We start from the raw sequence: 20,447 nt of genomic DNA, 5'->3' as shown, positions 1-20,447 counted from the left end.
GTTTGGACATTTGTGTCACTACTTAATTTACAAAATGTGGACCATTATCACTGTAGACTCGCTGCGGAATCCCATGATCTGGAATAATGTTCTTGCACAGCGCTTTAGCCACTGTCAGTGCATCAGCGCTTTTGCTAGGCACAATTTCAACCCATTTAGAGTATGCATCTATCAAGACAAGACAGTACTTGTATGTCTGACATTGCGACAACTCTATAAAGTCCATATGGATAACTTGGAATGGATAGTCTGGGTTGGGGAATCTCCCTCTCTTTGGTCTGAGATTTCCCTGTGGGTTATGCTTACAGCAAGTCAAACAGGATTTACAAAAATTTTTTGAGTAGTTATTAAATCCTGGTGTGTGGAAATACTTTTCCACTGCATATACCATCCCTCCTGTTGACACATGGCAAGGCCCATGTGTCAAAATAGCTGCCGTTTGATAAAGACCTCTAGGTAAGCAAAGTTTGTCTTTGACTTTAAAAAGGTCTTGCTCTATCGTAGCTCCTTCCTTGAGCCAGAGCTGTTGTTCAGCTGGTGGGGCTCTTTTCTGCATGTCTGAAAGGACCTCATGATCTATGGGCTGTCTTACTTCTTCTACAGCATATAGATTACATTTACCAAAATGTCCCTGTGCAGCTGCCTTTGCTGTTGCATCTGCCTTCACGTTCCCTATGGACACAGGGTCACTCCCTTTGGTATGTGCAGCACATTTACAAATGGCCACTTGCTTTGGCAACATAACAGCTTGTACTAACTCTTTTAGAAGGGAGGCATGTTTAACTGACTGTCCTCCCGCTGTCTTCATTCCCCTGCGAGCCCATTGTGCAGCAAAGAAATGGAGTGTTGAAAAAGCATACTGGCTATCTGTGTACACTGTAATGCTTTTCCCCTCTGCTAGTTTGCAGGCCTGTGTTAGAGCAATTATCTCTGCAGCTTGTGCTGAGAAATGTGAAGAAAGTTGGCCTGCAACACAAACATCCTGTAGTGAAACAACAGCGAAACCACACGTTTTCCCCTTTGTCATTCTTAAAACATGACCCATCCACGAACCACACTTCCCCTTCATCTAAGGCCACATCCTTTAAGTCACTTCGAGGCTTACATGTTTCCTCAGTATTAGTAATGCAACAATGTGGTGTGCCTTCCTCAGCTGTGGGTAGTAGGGTCGATGGGTTAAGTGTGGAGCATCTCTTTATGGTCAAATGTGGCTGGGACATTAGGAGCGCCATGACTGACAAATGTCTGGCTGGTGACAAAAATGACATCTTAGTTTCTGTCAGAAGTAAGTCAACTGAGTGTGGGACTAGCAGTGTAAGTGGGTGGAAAAGTACTACATCTACTGAAGCCTGCACTGCCATTGCTGCTGCGCACACAGCTCTGACACATGCAGGTAAGGCACAAGCCACAGGATCCAACCTTTTAGAGTAATAGGCTACTGGCTTCTGTTTTCCTCCTGACAGCTGAGTCAGCACTGAGGTCATGAACTTCCCTTTGCAGTCTACTGTTTGAACAAAAGGTTTACTATAATCTGGCAGACCCAAAACTGGTGTGGTCACTAATTTTCTTTTTAACTCACTGAAAGCCTTCTCACCTTCTGGAGTCCACTTTATTTCCTGCTTCATGGCCATTGGGGTCTCATAAATCAAATCTAACAGGGATTGGGTCACCTGAGCACAGTCTGAAATCCAGTTTATGACCCAGGAATACAACTTCAGAAGTAGCCCACTGCAACTTTTCTGGGGATGCTTTATTGCCTGTTCTTTCTAAGTTTTTGAATAGTGCTATTGCAGTGTCTTTATTGTGTTGCTGAGTGTCTGATGCAATTAAAATGTCATCAACATAGGTCAAAATTTGGCTGTGTGTAGGCACGTGAAATGCAGATAAGCAATTTTCTAATTCTGATGCAAATATAGTGGGGCTATCCACGTAGCCCTGTGGTAACCTAGTGTAGGTGAGTTTCTTTCCCTCAAAGGTAAACCCAAACCATCCCTGTGAATCTGGATGTACTGGTATAGAGAAAAAGGCGTTACTGAGGTCCACAACTGTAAACCACTTCATCTCAGGTTTTACTTGATTCATCAGGGTGTGGGGATCTGGGACACAGGGTGCTCTACTATCAACGGCCTTATTGACTTCTCTCAGATCCTGTATCATCCTCCAACTCTTCCCATCAGCCTTTTTTACTGGGAATATGGGGGTGTTGCACTGAGCCTCTGGGGCTCTCACCAGGATCCCTGCATCAAGCATCTCCTGTACCACAGGTCTGATCCCTGTCGTGGTCGGTCACACTCTTGAGCGAAGTGACCTGGTCGACCACAGTTATAGCATGTGTCATCTGTTTCTCCTTCATCCCTAAACCTTCTATCCTGTCTGGCTGAACCTCCTCTGCCCCTGCCCCTTCCTCTGAATCCTCCTCTATTGTACTGCTGAGGGCCCCCCCGGGCTCCGCCACTGCTCATAACATCCAAAAGCGCAAACACAGCAGCCTTAGTTTGCTGCTCTGATTTATGTTTACATAAGATATATACAGATTTCCTGATCTAGTGTGGCTAGGACTGGTTAGGGCAGGTCCGGCCATAGGAGGCGGGGTTGCAGCTGGCCCTGCTGCTCCCATCGCAGGTGCAGCAGCCGCAGCAGCCGCAGCCGCTGCCTCTTCTTGTTGAATTAGCGCTTGTGGGCGCCCTACAAAATCAGCTGGATCCTCTTGGAGGGCTGCTATGAGGGACTTTTTATCTTTCCTTTTCTGCCTTCTTTTTTCAGCTTGCTCTTGCCACTTAACTGCCTCAATTATCTGTAATTGAAATTTATCAATTTTCTTAGGTTCTGCTATAGCCATTTCTGCTTTCAATTGTGTCACCAATTTATCGCATGCGCAGGTTTCCAGTTTTCCAGGAAACTCATACTTTTTCTTCCATTCACCCAAATATCTTGCTGATCCTGGGGAATAGGTGTTCATAAATTTAGGATCCCCCGTTAATTGGGGTTTACTGTTTCCCTTTCCCATAGTTGCAACTTGGCACAAGCAAATGATCAGTCACAACAGCGTGGGGATCGTCCACTGTATCAGGCTTCTACAGGTACTAATTACCTGCGGATACAGCCGTCCACCACACTCAACTTTTCAATTTTTACTTGTGCCCAACAAATAACACACAATTTCAGTGGGAAGTGACACCGTTCTACTTGGTTGGCAATTGCCTGTCCAACGTTCCCTTTTCATCAACAAACAAACAAATAAACAAACATTCACATTCACTCCACAGTACTGTTTAATATGCGCCCTCCTAGTGTCCCTGACACTGGGTATCCCTCGACCATGTCCCTGACATGGGAGACTAGTTTGTCATGGTCTTTTATCCCCCTGTCCCTGACAGGTAACAAGTGGTCTTGCCTAACAATTTTCACCGTTCGTGCATTCAAATCAATTTGATTCTAATCCCGCTCTGCAACGGTATTTAATTTAGACTCACACGTTATTTTTACCTCGTCTTTCCGCGGTGGTTGTCCTTTTTGGTTTCCATCAGACAGCAGGGCTGAGAGGATTTTTCCAGACGGGGACCAGCCGACCTCCCAACGAATTCACGCGGGCGGATTTTCTTCAGCCGTCTACCAGCTGACTCTGCAGAGTTTTCACGGCATCCTCGTCCTCCTCTTCATCCAGACTGTCGTATTGGAAACCGGGCGGAAACACCAAAACAACTGTTGGGTTCTTTACCTAAGGACTCACCACTCTCAAGAAAGACAGCAAACGTTTGCTTATTTCTTGCAGCAAGGAGAGCACCGACAGAGCCTGCACTCTTACAGCGTCAGTCTCCTACAGCACTCCGTCGGATACTTCCCCTTCTCTGCTTTTTATTCACACAAGTTGAATGCACAGACATTACCAACCGAGGACATTTCCTCAGATAGTTCATTGTGCTGACCTGGGGCATTTCTTAGTTACACACATCCTGCTATTGTAACATTGTGCTTAACCGTCACTTACAACATTGAAGCTTGAGACAATGTGTTTCCTCTTAAAACCTGTAGTGCTTGTACATACTTGTAGGCTGCAAAATGACAATCCTCAACACAAAATATACATAAGTATTTTATCACTCTAACAGTTAGCCTCTTTAGCCAGTAGGTGTGGATCATGTCAGGCCCAGGTGCTGTCAAGTTCTTCATGCTTGACACCCTTTCTTGGATATGTGCCATTGTGATGGTTACTGGTTCCTGTTCAGGGAGGTTGCTGTGGTCTGCTCTCAGGTCTGCCAGCCACTGGGCATTGGTGTTATGTGATGCCTCCTTCTCCCATATGTTTTTCCAGTATTGCTCAGTTTCCAGCCTTGGTGGGTCTGCTCTCATGTTACTACCCTGCCACTGAGAGTACACTTTGGATGGTTCAGTGGAGAACACCCTGTTTATTAGGCCCGAGCAGGGACCGAGGTCCCAGCGCAGGGACTATTATAATCGCTCAATGGGCAAGGGATGAAGAAGCGTTTACAGCCTTATTTGACCCCCTGAACGTGTGTGAAAACTCACCAAAATTTGCACCCCCCTCAGAATCGCGTCACAATTTGATATTTTATGGGTTTCATAAACGACCTCAAAAGAATGGCTCTGCGGCGCCCCCGACAGAGGTCGAGATACATTGGGCCTATGGGAAGTCATGTGACACTTTTTTCATCGTACAGTCGCAAAACCTGGCACACATCTTCTTCATGTTAGGCCAGGCAAAAAAGCTTATTGTGTCCCGGTCGTGTGACCGACAGGAAGTCCACCAGCTGGGGGTTTATCTCGAGGTCATTGAGTTCGTTGATTTTGCTCACCTCGTATTCTTTCGAACTCCTCCTTGGGCTTTTGACCGATCGAGCTCATTTTTGGCCAGCGTCACCTAGACCCATGGGGCTGCAAAAGTTATCCAAATTCTGTGAATAAGTATTACGGTTTTCCTTTAGCGGGCGCTGCAATTTGGCCTAGGCTTTTGGCTCGCCGCCGTTTCTTCAACTCTCACACGCATTGTCGGATTGGAATCGGACCAATTGATGAATTGTAGTCCCTGCCGCCCTGGACCCATCTGATTAAACTAAATCCAAATAGGCCATATAGCGCCCCCTGTATAACGATTTGAAAATTGCCATTGAAACCAAACCATTTACTTTGTCAAAATTGTACCAGATTTGGCACACACATCCTTTAGGGCATCCTGATCATAAAAGCCGATCGGACCCATGCCCTAATTTGCATGTGGTTGCCTTGGCGATGACCGGATCTCGCCATTCGTTTCCTATGGGAATTTTGCAAAATGTCCAGATTTTGTCAGAACGGTACCAGATTTGGCACAGACCTCCGTGGGGGTCCAGTGAAGGACGTGGTCTACTTGGGGGGGTGTGGGGGGGGCGGATAGCGCCCCCTATGCAGTTGCACTTACTTTGTCAGAACTGTATCAAATTTGGCACAGACCTCCGTGGGGCTCCAGGAGAGGACGTGGTCTACTTGGGGCGGTGGGGGGGGGGGGGCGGATGGCGCCCCCTATGTTCTTGCACTTACTTTGTCAGAACTGTACCGAATTTGGCACAGACCTCCGTGGAGGTCCGCTGAATGACGTGGTCTACTTGGGGAGGTGCGGTCTCCTCGAGGGAGGGGTTTTGGGGGGGCCGCCGACGGTCGATTCGGAGGGCGGGGGCGCTTGGGGAGGCGTTTCGTTCGGGGAGGCCGTTCGCTTGGGGAGGTGGTTCGTTCGTGGAAGCGGTTCGCTGGGGGACGCGGTTCGCTCGCGGGGGCGGCGCGCCGGGGGAGGCGGTCCGCTCGAGGCGAGGGCCGATCATCGCCGCTTGCGGCTATATTTCTCCTTGCTTCTATTTCTCTGGTGTACCTCTTTAGGCGTGTGGCCAGGGCTGTGGGTCGTTTGTTGGCAGTCTCCAGGGCCGCAGCTACTTCTTACCCAACACGGATATATATATATATATGTTGCCCATAGCCCATATATATATATATATATATATATATATATATATATATATATATATATATACATACATACATACATACATACATACATACATACATACAATATGTATGCCTCTTTTCATCCAAGTCAGCTGGGACTGGCTCCAGCCACCCTGCAACCCTGGATAGGATAAGTGGTATAAATAATGGAGGGATGTTTAATGGCTTTGATATCCTGTATGGTTATACTTTGAGTTCCTTAAACCGAACAATAGTAATGCAATAAAATTAGCCATTGCCAAGCTTATAAAAATGTGTTTCAAGCTTCTTTTTAAAGGACGTGACAGAAGGCGCAGTTTTAACCTGCTATACCCTGAGCCATTTTTTAAGTTTCGCTGGCCAACTGTTTTCATGTCTGGTCCCATCCCCACGCTTGGAAGTGGCTATGGCCGCTTCAGTAGAATCCTCAGTCTCAACACCTGGCTCAAGTCTGTTTCCCTGTCCTACAATCTCCAATTCATCGACAACTTCAACCTCTTCTGGAACCGGCCTGCCTGCTTTGCAGGAGATGCTCTGCATCCTAACCGCCTGGGCTCCCATATGCTTTCTCCCAACATTCAACATGCAGTTCCCTGTACCCTGCACGCTAACACTGTCCATTCTGTCCCACATGACTGACTACCTGACTCCATACAACCAATTCCCTCCATCTGGTCATCCTCCCGACCTCGGTCGAGGAAATCAGGTATACGCCTGATCAACCACTCTGTGCTAGCTAACATCCCCAGAAACATGGACTCTACACCTTTCCATAACACTAATTTTGGGCTACTTAACGTTCGCTCCCTCTCTCAAAAAGCATCCCTCATCCTTGACATTATTTTTAAACACAATCTCGACATCCTGTGCTTAACCGAAACCTGGCAGCAGCCCAACGACTTCACTGAACTTAATCAATCTATTCTTCCTGGTTTTACATATCTCACCCATCCACGCCTCTCGGGACGCGGTGGCTGCCTCGCCATATTGTTCAACCTTAAATACAAAATATCCATCCACCCCACTGTCACCTTCCAGTCCTTCAAAGCTCTCATAGCACGTATTCACGGTTACACACCAACCTTCTTGACCACTATCTACCGCCCACCTAAACCTAACCCGACCTTCCTGGACGAACTGTGAGACCTCTTAGCTAACCTCATCTCTCTGTCAGCCAACATAATTCTTCTTGGTGATTTTAACATCCACTTCGACAATCCCAACAACACCACAACAAAAGACTTCATTTCCTGTCTGGACAGCTTTGAGCTTCAACAATACATCACCTCCCCAACACATTCTCTAGGCCACACCCTTGATTTAGTCTGCTGCTCTGGCATCACAGCTCAGTCATGTTCTACCTTCGACACCTTCTTCTCCGACCACAAACCAGTCTGCTTTAACTCCAAACTACCTCTCTTCAAAACCCACCTCTCCCGCACCATCACCTTCCGTAACTTAAAGAACATCGACCTCCCCTCTTTCACAGCTGCTCTCAATAACTTTTCATTTACTAATTATACACTGTCCCTCTCCGACATGTTATCCAATTTCAACCGTGAGTTACGTAATCTACTCGACACCTTCGCCGCACTCAAAACTAGATCTGTCTCCTTTACGCACTCTGCTCCATGGTACACACCCGAACTCCGCCTCCTCAAAACCCAAGCCCGTCGCCTTGAACGTCTCTTCAAAAAAAATGGTTTATCCACCCACAAGGACTTATACCTAAACCACATACTGAAATACAAGCAAACCATTACTCAAACAAAATCTGACTTCTGTGCCTCTCTTATTGTATCCATCTCCGGCTCCATGCGTTCCCTCTTCTCCACTGTCAAAAATGTACTCCTCTCTTCCTCTCACTTTCCACCACCTTTCCAGGCTAGATTACTGTAACTCATTACTATCTGGATGTCCCAATATCTCCATAAAAAGCCTCCAATTAATCCAGAATGCCGCAGCCAGAGTCCTGACAGGAACTAGCAAGAGAGATCATATTTCTCCTATATTGGCTTCTATTCATTGGCTCCCTGTAAAATATAGAATAGAATTTAAAATCCTTCTTCTCACATACAAATCCCTTCATAATCAAGCTCCTTCATACCTTAAAGACCTCATAGTACCATATTATCCCAATAGACCACTTCGCGTGCATATAGTTAGGGCTGGCTTCAGGCAACCCTGAACCATACCTTAGTTATGCTGCTATAGGCCTATACTGCCCGAGGACCATCGGTGCACTGAGCTCCCCTACCTTAAACCCCCCCTTCCCCTCCCCTCTCTTCCTCTCCTCCCACCTAATGTATATTCCACCATTGAATGTCACTAACCTTGTGCTCTCTCTCTCCCCTAGTTTGTGCTCTCTCCCTCTCTCTCTGTTCTCTCTGTACCTTCTGCAGGTGTCCCTGGTCCTGGGGCTGTATATTGCTGATGTGCAGTTACTGGTCCCACCAACCTGCAGTGTCTATTTGTTGTTTATTGTTTCTGTTCTTTTCTCTCTGCTCTATCCACTCACCCCAACTGGTCGAGGCAGATGGCCGCCCAAACTGAGCCCGGTTCTGCTGGAGGATTTTTCTTCTGTTAAAGGGAGTTTTTCCTCTCCACTGTCGGCAAGTGCTTGCTCATAAGGGAATTGTTGGGTTTTTAGTTTTAGTTTTTGTAAAGTGCCTTGAGATGATTTGTATTGTGATTTGGCGCTATACAAATAAAATTGAATTGAACTGAATTGTGCAATAACTTCCTGGAATTCTTCTCATCAAAAATCGAAAATATACACCAGCAATTTCCCGCCATCTGTGATACTGCGAACTGTCTCCACACTACCCTACCCTGTATATCAGTATCTTCCCCGCTCTCGAGTTTTATCATTCCACCCACCACGGTTATCTCTTCCCTGATCCTCAAATCCAAACCCTCAACCTGCAAACTTGAACCCCTACCAACCAACCTCGTCAAGCTCTGTCTCCCCTCTCTCCTTCCTCATCTTACCCACATTATTCACACTTCCCTCAATTCTGGCATCGTACCCCCATCACTCAAGACAGCCATCATCACACCAATTCTAAAAAAACCTGGTCTCGATCCTGCCGACCGTAACAACATCCGCCCTATCTCCAATCTCCCGTTCCTCTCCAAAATCCTGGAAAAAGTTGTTCACCACCAGGTCCATACCCACCGTTCCTCCAATAGCCTATACGAACACTTTCAATCTGGTTTCCGCCAACTTCACAGTACTGAAACTGCCCTGGTCAAAATCACCAACGACCTCCTAGTAGCCGCAGACTCTGGCCTTGTCTCCATTCTCATACCTCTCTGACCCAGTCCGTCCATCTCCAGAACTTCCACTCCCAGCTCTCTACTGTCAGTTGTGGCGTGCCTCAGGGCTCTGTCCTGGGGCCCCTCCTCTTTATTATTTATCTCCTTCCTCTTGGTAATATCTTTAGGCAACATAACATCAATTTCCATTGTTATGCAGACGACACCCAGCTCTACCTCTCTGCTGCTCCATCTTCCACCCTCCCCCCTCCTTCCCTCCTTACCTGCTTACATAATATCAAATCCTGGTTCACCCATAACTTTTTGAAACTCAACCCTAATAAAACTGAAATTCTCCTCGTGGGCACCAGATCCACCCTTTCTAAAACCAGCACCTTCTCCATTCAAATTGACAACAATACTGTCTTCCCCTCCCCCCAAGTTAAGAGCCTGGGTGTCATCCTAGACGGTACTCTCTCCTTCACTCAGCATATCAATACCACTACCTGGTCGGCCTACTCCCATCTTCGTAATATAAACCGTATCCATTCTTCACTCACCACCGATATCACGGCCATACTCGTTAATGCCTTTGTCACCTCTCGTTTGGATTACTGTAACTCACTCCTCACTGGTCTACCTCTCAAATCACTTCACAAACTCCAACTTGTCCAGAACTCTGCTGCCCGAATCATCACCAGAACTCCATCCTCACATCATATCACCCCTGTCCTTAAACTTCACTGGCTCCCTGTGTCCTTCCGTATAAACTATAAAATCCTCCTTCTCACCTACAAAGCCTTCCACTCTATTGCCCCACCATACATCACTGATCTACTTCATATCTATTCTCCGCCTCGTACTCTCCGCTCCTCCAGTTCCACTCTCCTCTGCACCCCTACGGCACGCCTGGCCACCATGGGCGCTAGATCCTTCAGCCACACTGCGCCCCACCTTTGGAACATTCTCCCTCATCGCATCCAGTTGTCTCCGGACTTATCAACTTTTAAATCATCACTCAAAACGTATCTGTTCCGTATAGCATTTTCCACCTAACTCTCTCAACTTCTCAAAAGCAGCCCGTGATGTTCTACCACCCTCCGCCTGTTTCATATTGTTTCATATTTATTGTTCTGTCATCTGGGTTACTGTGTTTCAATTTACTTTTACTGTACATCGCCCACTTCTTAGATACTCTACACTTTTGCCTTTACATTTTGGTCTTCTGTTTATGTATTGCTGTTATCGTTGCTTTAATACACGCTATGTATTTCATGCTGTATGCTTACTTTTTTCTCTCTGTAAGGTTCTCTGTAAGACTTTGAAAGGCGCCTTGAAATAAAATGTATTATTATTTATTATGTTTGTACAACATGTAAATGTCACCACACATAGGTTGTAATTTCATTCATTGAAAAATACAGGGAATAAAAGTAGAACAGCTGTGCATGTCTACAATGGTATTTTAGCTGTGCTTCGTGTTTCCTCAAATCTATATCAATGTAAACATGTATGCATATAAGCTTGTAAGTTATGAAGTACTAACTGTGTTAGTTTCATGTGAGAAAACAAACCAGACAAAGCAAATACTCATTGCTATCCAGGCCCATCTTCTGTCAACTGTTTCAACTAGGATATGTGATATCGTTATACAATACCCAACTTCAGTTTGAGTGAGTGCTGTTTGAAAAGTAGACATACTGGCTGAGTCAGTCTGTACCTTCATTAGAGAAACTACATATACAGCTGTGTGGCTTAAAAGTCACACTGATGCAATTGAAATTTTTTCATTTTACAACCTAACTTAATAAGCACCATGTCTTGGAATAATGATACTCATGCGATTATTTGATATATTAAGTAATAAACACACAGATGTGGGTGTGCAATGTAAAACATTTTTCATTGTTGGATGTTGAGTGTGATTCTAATTGCTAACACTTTACACAAAATAGTAATATTAGAAAAGTGCAGAAATCTGAGCTTTCAATTCATGCTTAGTCTGTCTGCCAGTCCCAGTCTGACAGAAAGATAATGTCTGCTACCATACAACTTGATACACTGAATGTTTTAACAGTCCCACCCATATGTACAGAATACTTTATTCTATATACTACTGTTAAACAGCAGCAAATTAAAGAATAATGTTTAATTCAATGTATTTACACATACATCAAGACATTTTCATTAACACTCTTAAATATATGTACAATATGCACGTCAGTCGCTCTGCCCGACAAAGTCCAAGTCTAGTGGATTGATTTCAGCTTGTACCTGAAGTCCACATCATAGGTAGGCTGGAGGATTCCCAGCCCAGCACGAGACTGGTCAAGAGGTGGGACTTTGATAGCAGGGTCCAATAGTTCCATATCAAAGTAAGACAGCATGAGAGTGAGGAACTGCTTGATCTCATACACAGCAAAAAATCTGCCAGGGCATTTTGTGACCCCGGACCCAAAGGGCATGTAGAAGTAACGTAATCGCTGCCCGCTGTGGTAAAACGTTGTTTTCTCCTGACCATTCCCACCTAGAAAACGGTCAAACTTGTACTCCTGTGCGGGGAGGAAAAGAGAAGGAGAAAGGAAGGTTTTCAGTAGGGCAACACAAATTTTCCTGAAGAAAATATTTTTCTCATTTATTAAATAGTAAATAGAGGTCTTACATATGGATCCTCATAGATTTCTGGATCATAGTGCAGCATTGGCGGATATAGGGCAATGACATCATCTTTCCTTATACAGTAGGCTTCTTTGTTGTCAAGGTGAAGCAGGAAGTCTTCCTTGGCAACACGCACATTCATGGATGCACTGGAAAGACGCATGGCTTCTTTAATGATGCTGTCTGCACACAGAAAGTAGGCAGAAAGACAAATAAATTAGGTTGCCTAAGTTTCTTTACTGCATTTAAAAAGATAACACTTGCCTACATTGTGTACAGAGACCACTGTGGTTTATTGTATAAGATGCAGACAAAGTCAGATGCAAATTTAACTTTACTAATCACCAAGTGACTTTTTTTTTTTTTACCCAAAACAGGCATGTTGTTTAGCTGGTCCCTGGTCAGATTCAGTGTGGGGTCACTGGGGTCAACTGTCAGACCAGAGTCCTGCAGAATTTTCTGCACTTCTTTATGAGCTGCTTTCATAGCATCTGGACTCCTGAGCACAGACACAGGATCCTGTTAGTCACAACAGCTGTCATTGCTGACCAATTCATTTCATTTTATGCCAAAACAGGTAATTTCATTCTATTGCAATTGTAAGAGTGATGCTTGTTTTAGATATATATGTCAGAAAGCACAACCTTAATATAGCATTGAATTTCATTGTCTATACATTTCTACAATTTAAACAATGCAATAACTGTAGTCCTGTGATATAGAAGACAGATCCTCAGTTTTAGTGGATATAGTGTCCTTGTACATGCGGACATAAATTAAAATGACTAGATTTTAGTTAGTGAAATCAACTCTCACAATCCTCATATTATCCCCTTAGAGCTGGTTGGTCAGCACTTTAATCTCAGTGATTGTTTCATTTTAAACTGAATGTGGACTACAGAGGCAAAACTATAAAAAATATAGGACTGCCTTAAAATGACAAGGCAGACTGTATCATGCAAATTAATTATACAAACTCACAGCACAATTGCAGCATCCTGCACATTCGTACATACTTTAGGGGCTAAACCCATTGGAGATAGGTTCAAGGACACCATTATTTAACTTAATCTTTCTACTTCAAACATCATCTACCTTAGCTGTGTGGGGATATGTTTGCATTACTGACAATGAGACGTTTGAAACTGATAAATGCCCAATAGCATGATGTAACAAGTCTGGCTGTTCAGTGCTTTAATCTAAGAGTCATCAGACAATAAAAAAAAGATACAAATCGCATGAAGGTTGGAACAGTGAGACTAGCTGTAGTTCAGCATGGAAGCTTATCAACATACCTGATCATATAAAACAGACTCCAGAATGTAGCAGGTAGGGTGTTTGCCTGGGAAGCCCAAAGCAAGGCGACGTGCGTCCTGGCCTTGCTGATGTCATTGAAGGTAGATAAGGAGTCATTCAGGAACATCCTCATAGAAATCAGATCAGACACATTCTCCCTATTGGACAAGTTTTCAGCATGCATGGTCTTTGCCAGGTTCTAGACATTAAAAAGAATAAGAACAACAAGACATTCATATAAATGAATTTTATCTTATGCAAGTTATATATTGCTAAAAACTATTCTAAATCACAAACATAATATGAATAAACTAATAACACACCTATCTATCTATCTATATTTCTTTTGTGTCAAAATCAATTAATCACTCACTAAAAAGGGGGAAAAGTAGTCTTGGATTATATAACTGGTTGGACTGAAACAAGCTTTTGTACTATACTGTGAATTAGACTCAAGCGACTGAGCATTTTGCACTGTTGCCTTTGGGGTCATCTTAGCTGGGTGCCCAATTCCAGGGAAAGCAACCAAATACTAAACCTTGTCAAATTATAGATAGTGTAACTTTGGACGATAAAAATTTAAACTCTTTCAGTTTACATAACGCAGGTAATTCCAAAAGGTTCATTTACTTTTTTTGCCACTGTAGTTGAAGAAAACCCACTAACCTCTCTGGCACTGTAGGCACTTTTGAAGACATGGATGGGTAAGCCAGCCACCAGTGCAGGGAAGATCTTGTCAAACTCTTTGAAGTTTTCCAAAGCATTTAGGACCAAGTCTTTCTGAACTGCCTGCTTAGTCTGGCACTTATCATGACCAAAGAGTGTCAGGTACCCAGACTCAAACATCACCTGAAAGTCAGCAGCACAGGTGAAGTTTGTTAAGACTGTTGTTTGTACATCCAAATACAAGGCATAGAGACCATGGAAATGCAAATTAAGTATACAGCATCATTACTGACCTTATAGCAGAAAGCAAAGATGCCATCCACCTCCCAGTGGTCCTTTCTGGGGTTGAGTGTGTCTGACCTAAGCATGACATCCTGGAGATGGCCCATCATGGTTTCTATCAGTGATGGTAGAGCCTCACCCTGCAGGGTCTTTAGAAAGGTTTGGTGAAGGTTCTCTGTGGTGTGGCCATGGCGAGGGTCAAAACTGTCATGGCCAAATGCCTGGTGAGGCAAAGAAAAACAGGTCTGGGACCACTGTAGGGCTCAGAGGACATGAAAAAGAAGATATCCCGATGATACAGTAAACAAAAAGATGAAATCACAGAAATTTACCTTCACAGATGTAGCAAAGTGGAACTTCCTCCAGTCCAGGTGTCTCCCCTGTCTGATCACCGAATGGTAAGAAAAAGGGTCACACAGGAAATGGATATACTGGCCTGCGATCTTGCAGGTGAAAATATCGCCATACTTCTTCTGGCGGCTATGGAGGAACTGGAGAGGGTTGGCCCCAAACTGCAAAGCACACCCCAGGTAGGGAATAAAGCCATTTTCTATTGCAGGCTCACCTGGTTGTCTTGGACACCAAAGAGATAGCAGACAATAATCAGTACAAAGCCAAAACAACCTTGAACTAGAAGGTTATTTTTCTCTGTATTCAACCTCTGTTGTTTTTGTTCGGTTAACATTTTGCTACTGACATTTTTTGGGGCTTACTTAAGAAAGAAAATAGTCTGAATACATGAATTCACCAAATATGCTGAATTTTAGTGAACAGCAGCCCCACTGACTATCAGTCATATCATTTAAAAAAAAGACTGGGGGACCCTGGTGCCCCATTATTTTGGGCAATGACGAAAGAGAGATGAGGGAGGAGAAAAATAGGAAAATAACTTGCAACAAAAGTCCCCATCCCCAAAGCAGCAACGCTGCTGTTCTTTGTTAGCACTTTAACTCCTGGGTCACCAGAACTCCTTGGTTTCAGAGTATTGACCATGTAATTGCAGTGTACTTGTTTCAACTCCAGACAGGACTTTTAATCTCTCACCTCATTTTTGTCAATACTTTACTATTTGTTGTCAAATCAAAGCATAAAATCCCTACAAAAATCCATCCATCCATTATCTACACCTGCTTATTCCTATTTAGGCTCACAGGGATCTGCTGGAGCCTATCCCAGCTCTCTTTAGGTGAAAGGCAGGGGTACAGCCTGGACAGGTCACCAGTCTACCACAACCTTTCAAAAATGCTTAAAGATATTACCAAATCTAGCTTTTTTCCCTTGTTGAACACTGGTGATGTCTGGTTTCATTAAAACTTAGTGTCAGTGAACCAAGACTGTTCATTTAGTTCAACCATGATCCTCCCAGCTACAACATTACAAACCAATGTTGTAACAGTGCATACCAATTGAGTTTCATTTTGACACCCGTTTGTTGTGCCATTTATATTTGTACATAGGAAACCTCACAATTTTGTCACTCTGACTGTAAAGTAAGTGATAAGTCATTATCACAAAAAGAAGCATCTAATCAACTACAGTATATTTCCATCCTGATCACACAAGGCCGGTGTATACACAACCTGGATACACAACACTGACAACACAGGTTTGTCATCCACCAGAATTCCAAATTCTTACGACAGCTTTTGTTGCATTAGCATGGATACTTATCCAGACTTACCTGTGGCGTATGCCCACAGCCAGCCATAGAAGGCAGCAGAATCCCACTACTACTGCCCAGATCAGAGCGATGCTTAGTATCATGGTGATGATGTTGAAGATGATGACAGAAAGATCCAACTCAGCAAGAGGCTCAGTAGCAGTTACCAATGCTCTACACAAGTCACATGAAAGCTTGTTTAACAAACTGTTGCTTTCTTCATTAAAGTCAACAGTCACTGAGAGAATCTAGAGAGAATGAATAAAAAATGACACTGCCTGTCACTGCAAATTGTGCAAGCAGTCTGTATGAAAGCAATGTTGTCTCAACCTAGTGTGACGACAGGGAGTATGTGGGAGGTTTTTATACCTGCTTTGTCTCTTGGGTGGACCCAAATATGGTGTTTTTTTGTTTTGCATTAAAAATCACCATGAATAAGCTATCTGCAATGATGTTCCTGAGATAACCCTGTATGCATTTTTCCACAAGGGAATGGGAAAGGGGATGATGGTTATTTTCTGCATTTGTCAGCTAAAAATGTTTTATTATTCTGGCCAAAACAGCAACGGATCAGCTTCCAAAGATATTGCTTAGTTAAAAATCCAGATAACTTCACTTTAAATCTTTTATGAACAGTACAGTTTTTTTGTGTAACTGAAAGATTTATTGTGATTTTTGAGTTCATATTAAATATTTTGTTTGTAGAATATATGGTTCAAAGGGTGTCTTCTTATGATTTTCATTTGAAATTCACTAAAGTAAAATTATCTACTCCATCTACCTGGAATTTCTCTGGAAAACAAAATGCAAATATTCCATGAATAATGTGTGTTTGTATTTTTGAGACAGAAAGTGAGGGAGAGAGAGAGACAGAGAGAGAGAAAGAGAAAGAGAGAGAGAGAGAGACAGAGAGAGAGATGGCCTTGACCATAGTCCATGGACAGTGTTACCTGAAGGACTGCATTGCAATAGTATGTCTGGATTGGTAAATAGATTGAAGGTCTCTATTGTGCTCTAATTGTGTGTGTGTGTGTGTGTGTGTGTGTGCAGGCAGGAGCAAGAGTGAATGTTACTATTCAATACTGTACACCTGTTGAAACTTGTGAAGGTGGAGGAAAGGTCAGGTTCATCAAGACAGATAACATAAAGAAAATGATAATGGACCATGATTGACACTAAACTGTGTATATAGAAACATATATAGTGCTCAGTATAGTGATAATGACTTATCACAGTGTCAAAAAGAACTGCAGACAAATACAATTAACTGCAATTCTGGAAAGAAAGCATTTGGAGAAATTCATATAGTGCAGTGATGGAGATGTAAGCAAAAGTGAAAAACTGCTCACAGTCTAAGTTCAAATAAAGTATTTTCTCAAGTTTTTATGTCTGATCTTGAAATTAAAAAGACTGAAAATTCAGGGCAAGAGAAAGATTTTGGAAACCAGTTATTACTAGCGCAGTTCCAGGTCAAAAGAACTGGAGAAAGGATTCCTGAAGTTGTGGTGGAATATGAGTGGCATTGGCTCATCTGTCCTGTTTGTCTTGATTGCAGATAAGATAAAATGATAAAATGAAAAGTGGTATGATGAAAGTTATCTAAGAACTAGGTTAGGGTTTAACGCAATGTATTAATTGAGCAATTACTCAATGCAACCTCATAAAGCAGCAATAAGCTGTTATACATTACCAAATAATTCAGTTGAACTGTATCAAAGAGTGGATCTGATTGTGCAACACACATTGCTATTTGGTACAACTCAGTTTCTAGGTGATACCCTAGTTGTGGTAGTGGTTCTCTATACATATTATATCACAGAGCAAATTTCTAGCCAGTGGTGTAAGATGTAAAAAAAAAAAAAAAGGCCTTATAATGTAACACATGGTGAAAGTGGCAACTTACTGAGGCAGAAAGTGACACTGTGAACCCATTTCTGCAGGAAGATGCTGCATGTTTTACCAAACTATGGAAGCCACTGGGGAGGCAGCATAAAGCAGTCGGCAGCTGGACAAACTGGTGGATAACAAGAGGAGGCAGAAGCCACTAACATCAAGAGAAGAAAGCTCCTCACAATATATGGAGGGTTTCACCAAAAATCCAGGTTCCTGAGACTAAACAGAAGGAAGGAGGCCAGAGACTGGTGATTGTCAGAGCCACTATCCAGGATGAAACAGCAAAGATCTGTGTACATCAGGAAGATGGCCCCAAGTGATGATGTGCTTAGGAGATGGGAAAAGAAGAGCAAGAACCATCATAGAAGGACAAACCCCTGCAACATACGAACCACCGGCAGATAGAAGAAGTGGCTGATATGGAAAAGTCCCACCAGCGACTGGACAAAGCTGGACTGAAAGACAACATAAAGGCTCTAATCATGGCAAGAACAGGCCCTAAGTACAAGGTCAATAGATGCTGGGATCTACCACACCAGGCAGGACCCCAGGTGCAGGCTGTGCAAAGATGCCCCAAGACAATCCAGCAGGTTGTAAGATGCTCTGAAGAAGGGCATACATGGAACATGACAACCAAGGAGCTGGAATAGTGTACAGGAACATTTGCGTGTGTGTGTGTGTTTATGAACTCTTTGCACTTGACATATGGAATGTTAAATATCCATTCTGTGCTCATCATTCCCAGAAAATGCTTTCAGAGTTTGTCCTCACTGAAACAATCTGGCATTGTTACGATATAGAACAGGTTTGTGTTTCTAAAACAAATTGCCACTGAGCTGTTACTAATGACGTTTTTCTCTAGCAGAGAGAGACACAACAGCCTCCTAACAGCATAGTGCCCATAGGGATGGCACATTGTGCTGGTGACTACACTTCATCACCAGTGGATTTCATCTGTTGTTGAAAAAGTAGGTTGTTGGTTAAGTAACTGTAACACTCATTAGGGTGTTTGTTAAAATGATAACATTTCCAGTCATAAGAGTCAGCACAAGACATTATAGATGACAATAGAGCATTCCTAATAATAAATGCACTAAGTAAATATATGTTGAGTCTGTTATCAGATTCTTCAGTCTGTGCCATGGTAACACTTGGTATTCTAACGGGAGTCATGTTTCTGGTTAGTGTCAGTCCAGCATGTCTGTTGTTGGCAGGCTCATAGGGTTTATAACTAATACCACTTGAATATGTGTTTCTGTAAAGACCAGCAGTGTGTGCATATTTGTACAAATACTTATGTTACTTTTTAAAAAAGTAGCCTTGCCTCCTACACCATTAGTTCACTTGCTTCAGTTTGTTAGTCTACCTGTAACAAGTTCTATCCACTAAATGGACATCTTTTACCTATTCTGTAGTCAGATGAGGTCATATGGTCCATCAGTGTGCCACAGCTATACGACAACATTGGAGACTTATGTACTAGGTTTATTTTACAATAATAATGAATGAGGAGCATCTGTCTGTGTTTAGTAATAAAATATGCAGTATTACACTTCGCATTACCTGCAGAGCCTGTGATTAGAAATTGTGTTGCTGTGTTATAAATGCAGATAAAGATAGGTATGTATTACCATGTACATATGCAGCTAAACTGACTCTGACTGTAAAGGTCAAGGTGTAGAGTGATTGAGGTGACTGTTGTATTAGTTTGTTAGTTTTAAGTTTATTATCAGGTTATCATATAGTAGTCTACCCTTTGCAACCTTGTCAGGAAACAACCTTGAAAAACATGCATGTATCATTTAGGGTTGAAGGGCCGTATGCTCTCACCTGAAAAATCAAATAACTAATAAAAAGTGTTTTTTTCTATTATAGTTGTTATGCAGCTGTGCAGACAGTCAAGAAGGTTACAGGTTAAGAATATGTTTTTACTGGGGTTTCCAAGTTAAAAAATATTGCTCATTCACAACTTTGATTTAAATTTTGTCTAATGTTAGTCTGAATAGTGAGTTATTGCAGTTTTTATCGTGTGTTTTAGCTTTGATAATAAGCAAATGTGTACTGTTATTGTAGTGAATATTTTATAAGTAAGTAAGATTTTTGAAGCAGCAGTACAGTATAGTGTTATCTACAAAATGTAATTTCCATATTCCAAGTACTCTATGCAGGAGCCTTATCACTTACATATACTGTTGCATAGTTTAATGCTTCATACAGTGTAGTGTCTGAGGGCCACTGCTCACTATCCCTGCCATAGCACTTTTGATTGTCTCAATTTGGTATGTTCCCTCCCTCCAGCGTGTTCTGGGTCTTCCCCGGTCTTCCCCTCCCTCCCAGCGGGACATGCCCAGAAAACCTCCCCAGGGAGGCGTCCAGGAGGCATCTGGAAGAAATGCCCGAGTCACCTCAGCTGGCTCCTCCCAATGTGGAGGAGCAGCAGCTCTACTCCGAGCTCCTCCTGGGTGACCGAGCTCCTCACTCTATCTCTAAGGCAGCGCCCGGCCACCCTGCGAAGGAAGCTCATTCCATCCGCTTGTATCTGAGAGATTGTCCTTTCGGTCATGACCCAAAGCTCATGACCATAGGTTCCTACTGAACATACCTCATCCAATGGGTAGAACAGACATAGTTGAAAAACAAGCAGGACAGTAGCCCATGAGGAACATGGATTACAAAGTCCAGCGCTGTCCTCTATGTTCCTGTTCACTGACTTTTCTGTGCATGTAACAAAGTTTTTATAATGTTGACATTTTAACCATTG

General features: G+C 43.1%; 1 protein-coding gene across 1 annotated transcript; it reads right to left on the bottom strand.

The window, feature by feature from the left end:
- Positions 1 to 10,763: 10,763 nt before the first annotated feature.
- cyp7a1 (cytochrome P450, family 7, subfamily A, polypeptide 1) lies at positions 10,764 to 16,113 on the bottom strand. The gene is made up of 8 exons (XM_026313610.2): positions 15,815 to 16,113; positions 14,466 to 14,706; positions 14,145 to 14,354; positions 13,852 to 14,034; positions 13,185 to 13,384; positions 12,258 to 12,388; positions 11,894 to 12,072; positions 10,764 to 11,783 (listed from the first exon to the last, which is right to left on the bottom strand). Exons 1-8 carry the CDS (start codon positions 15,895 to 15,897, stop codon positions 11,481 to 11,483), a joined length of 1,530 nt encoding a protein of 509 aa, XP_026169395.1. The 5' UTR covers positions 15,898 to 16,113; the 3' UTR covers positions 10,764 to 11,480.
- Positions 16,114 to 20,447: the final 4,334 nt, after the last annotated feature.

The sequence above is a fragment of the Mastacembelus armatus genome, chromosome 17 (assembly GCF_900324485.2).
Source record: "Mastacembelus armatus chromosome 17, fMasArm1.2, whole genome shotgun sequence".
Classification (NCBI taxonomy): Eukaryota; Metazoa; Chordata; class Actinopteri; order Synbranchiformes; family Mastacembelidae; genus Mastacembelus; species Mastacembelus armatus.
This window is presented reverse-complemented; position numbering and strand designations above follow the sequence as displayed.

Excerpts from the sequence above, each read along its gene's own strand:
- cyp7a1 (XM_026313610.2), bottom strand. The coding sequence starts at position 15,897 with ATGATACTAAGCATCGCTCTGATCTGGGCAGTAGTAGTGGGATTCTGC. Across the intron at positions 14,035-14,144 it reads TCTTTGCTTTCTGCTATAAG|GTGATGTTTGAGTCTGGGTA; the intron begins GTCAGTAATGAT and ends GCTGACTTTCAG. Across the intron at positions 11,784-11,893 it reads AAATCTATGAGGATCCATAT|GAGTACAAGTTTGACCGTTT; the intron begins GTAAGACCTCTA and ends CTCCCCGCACAG.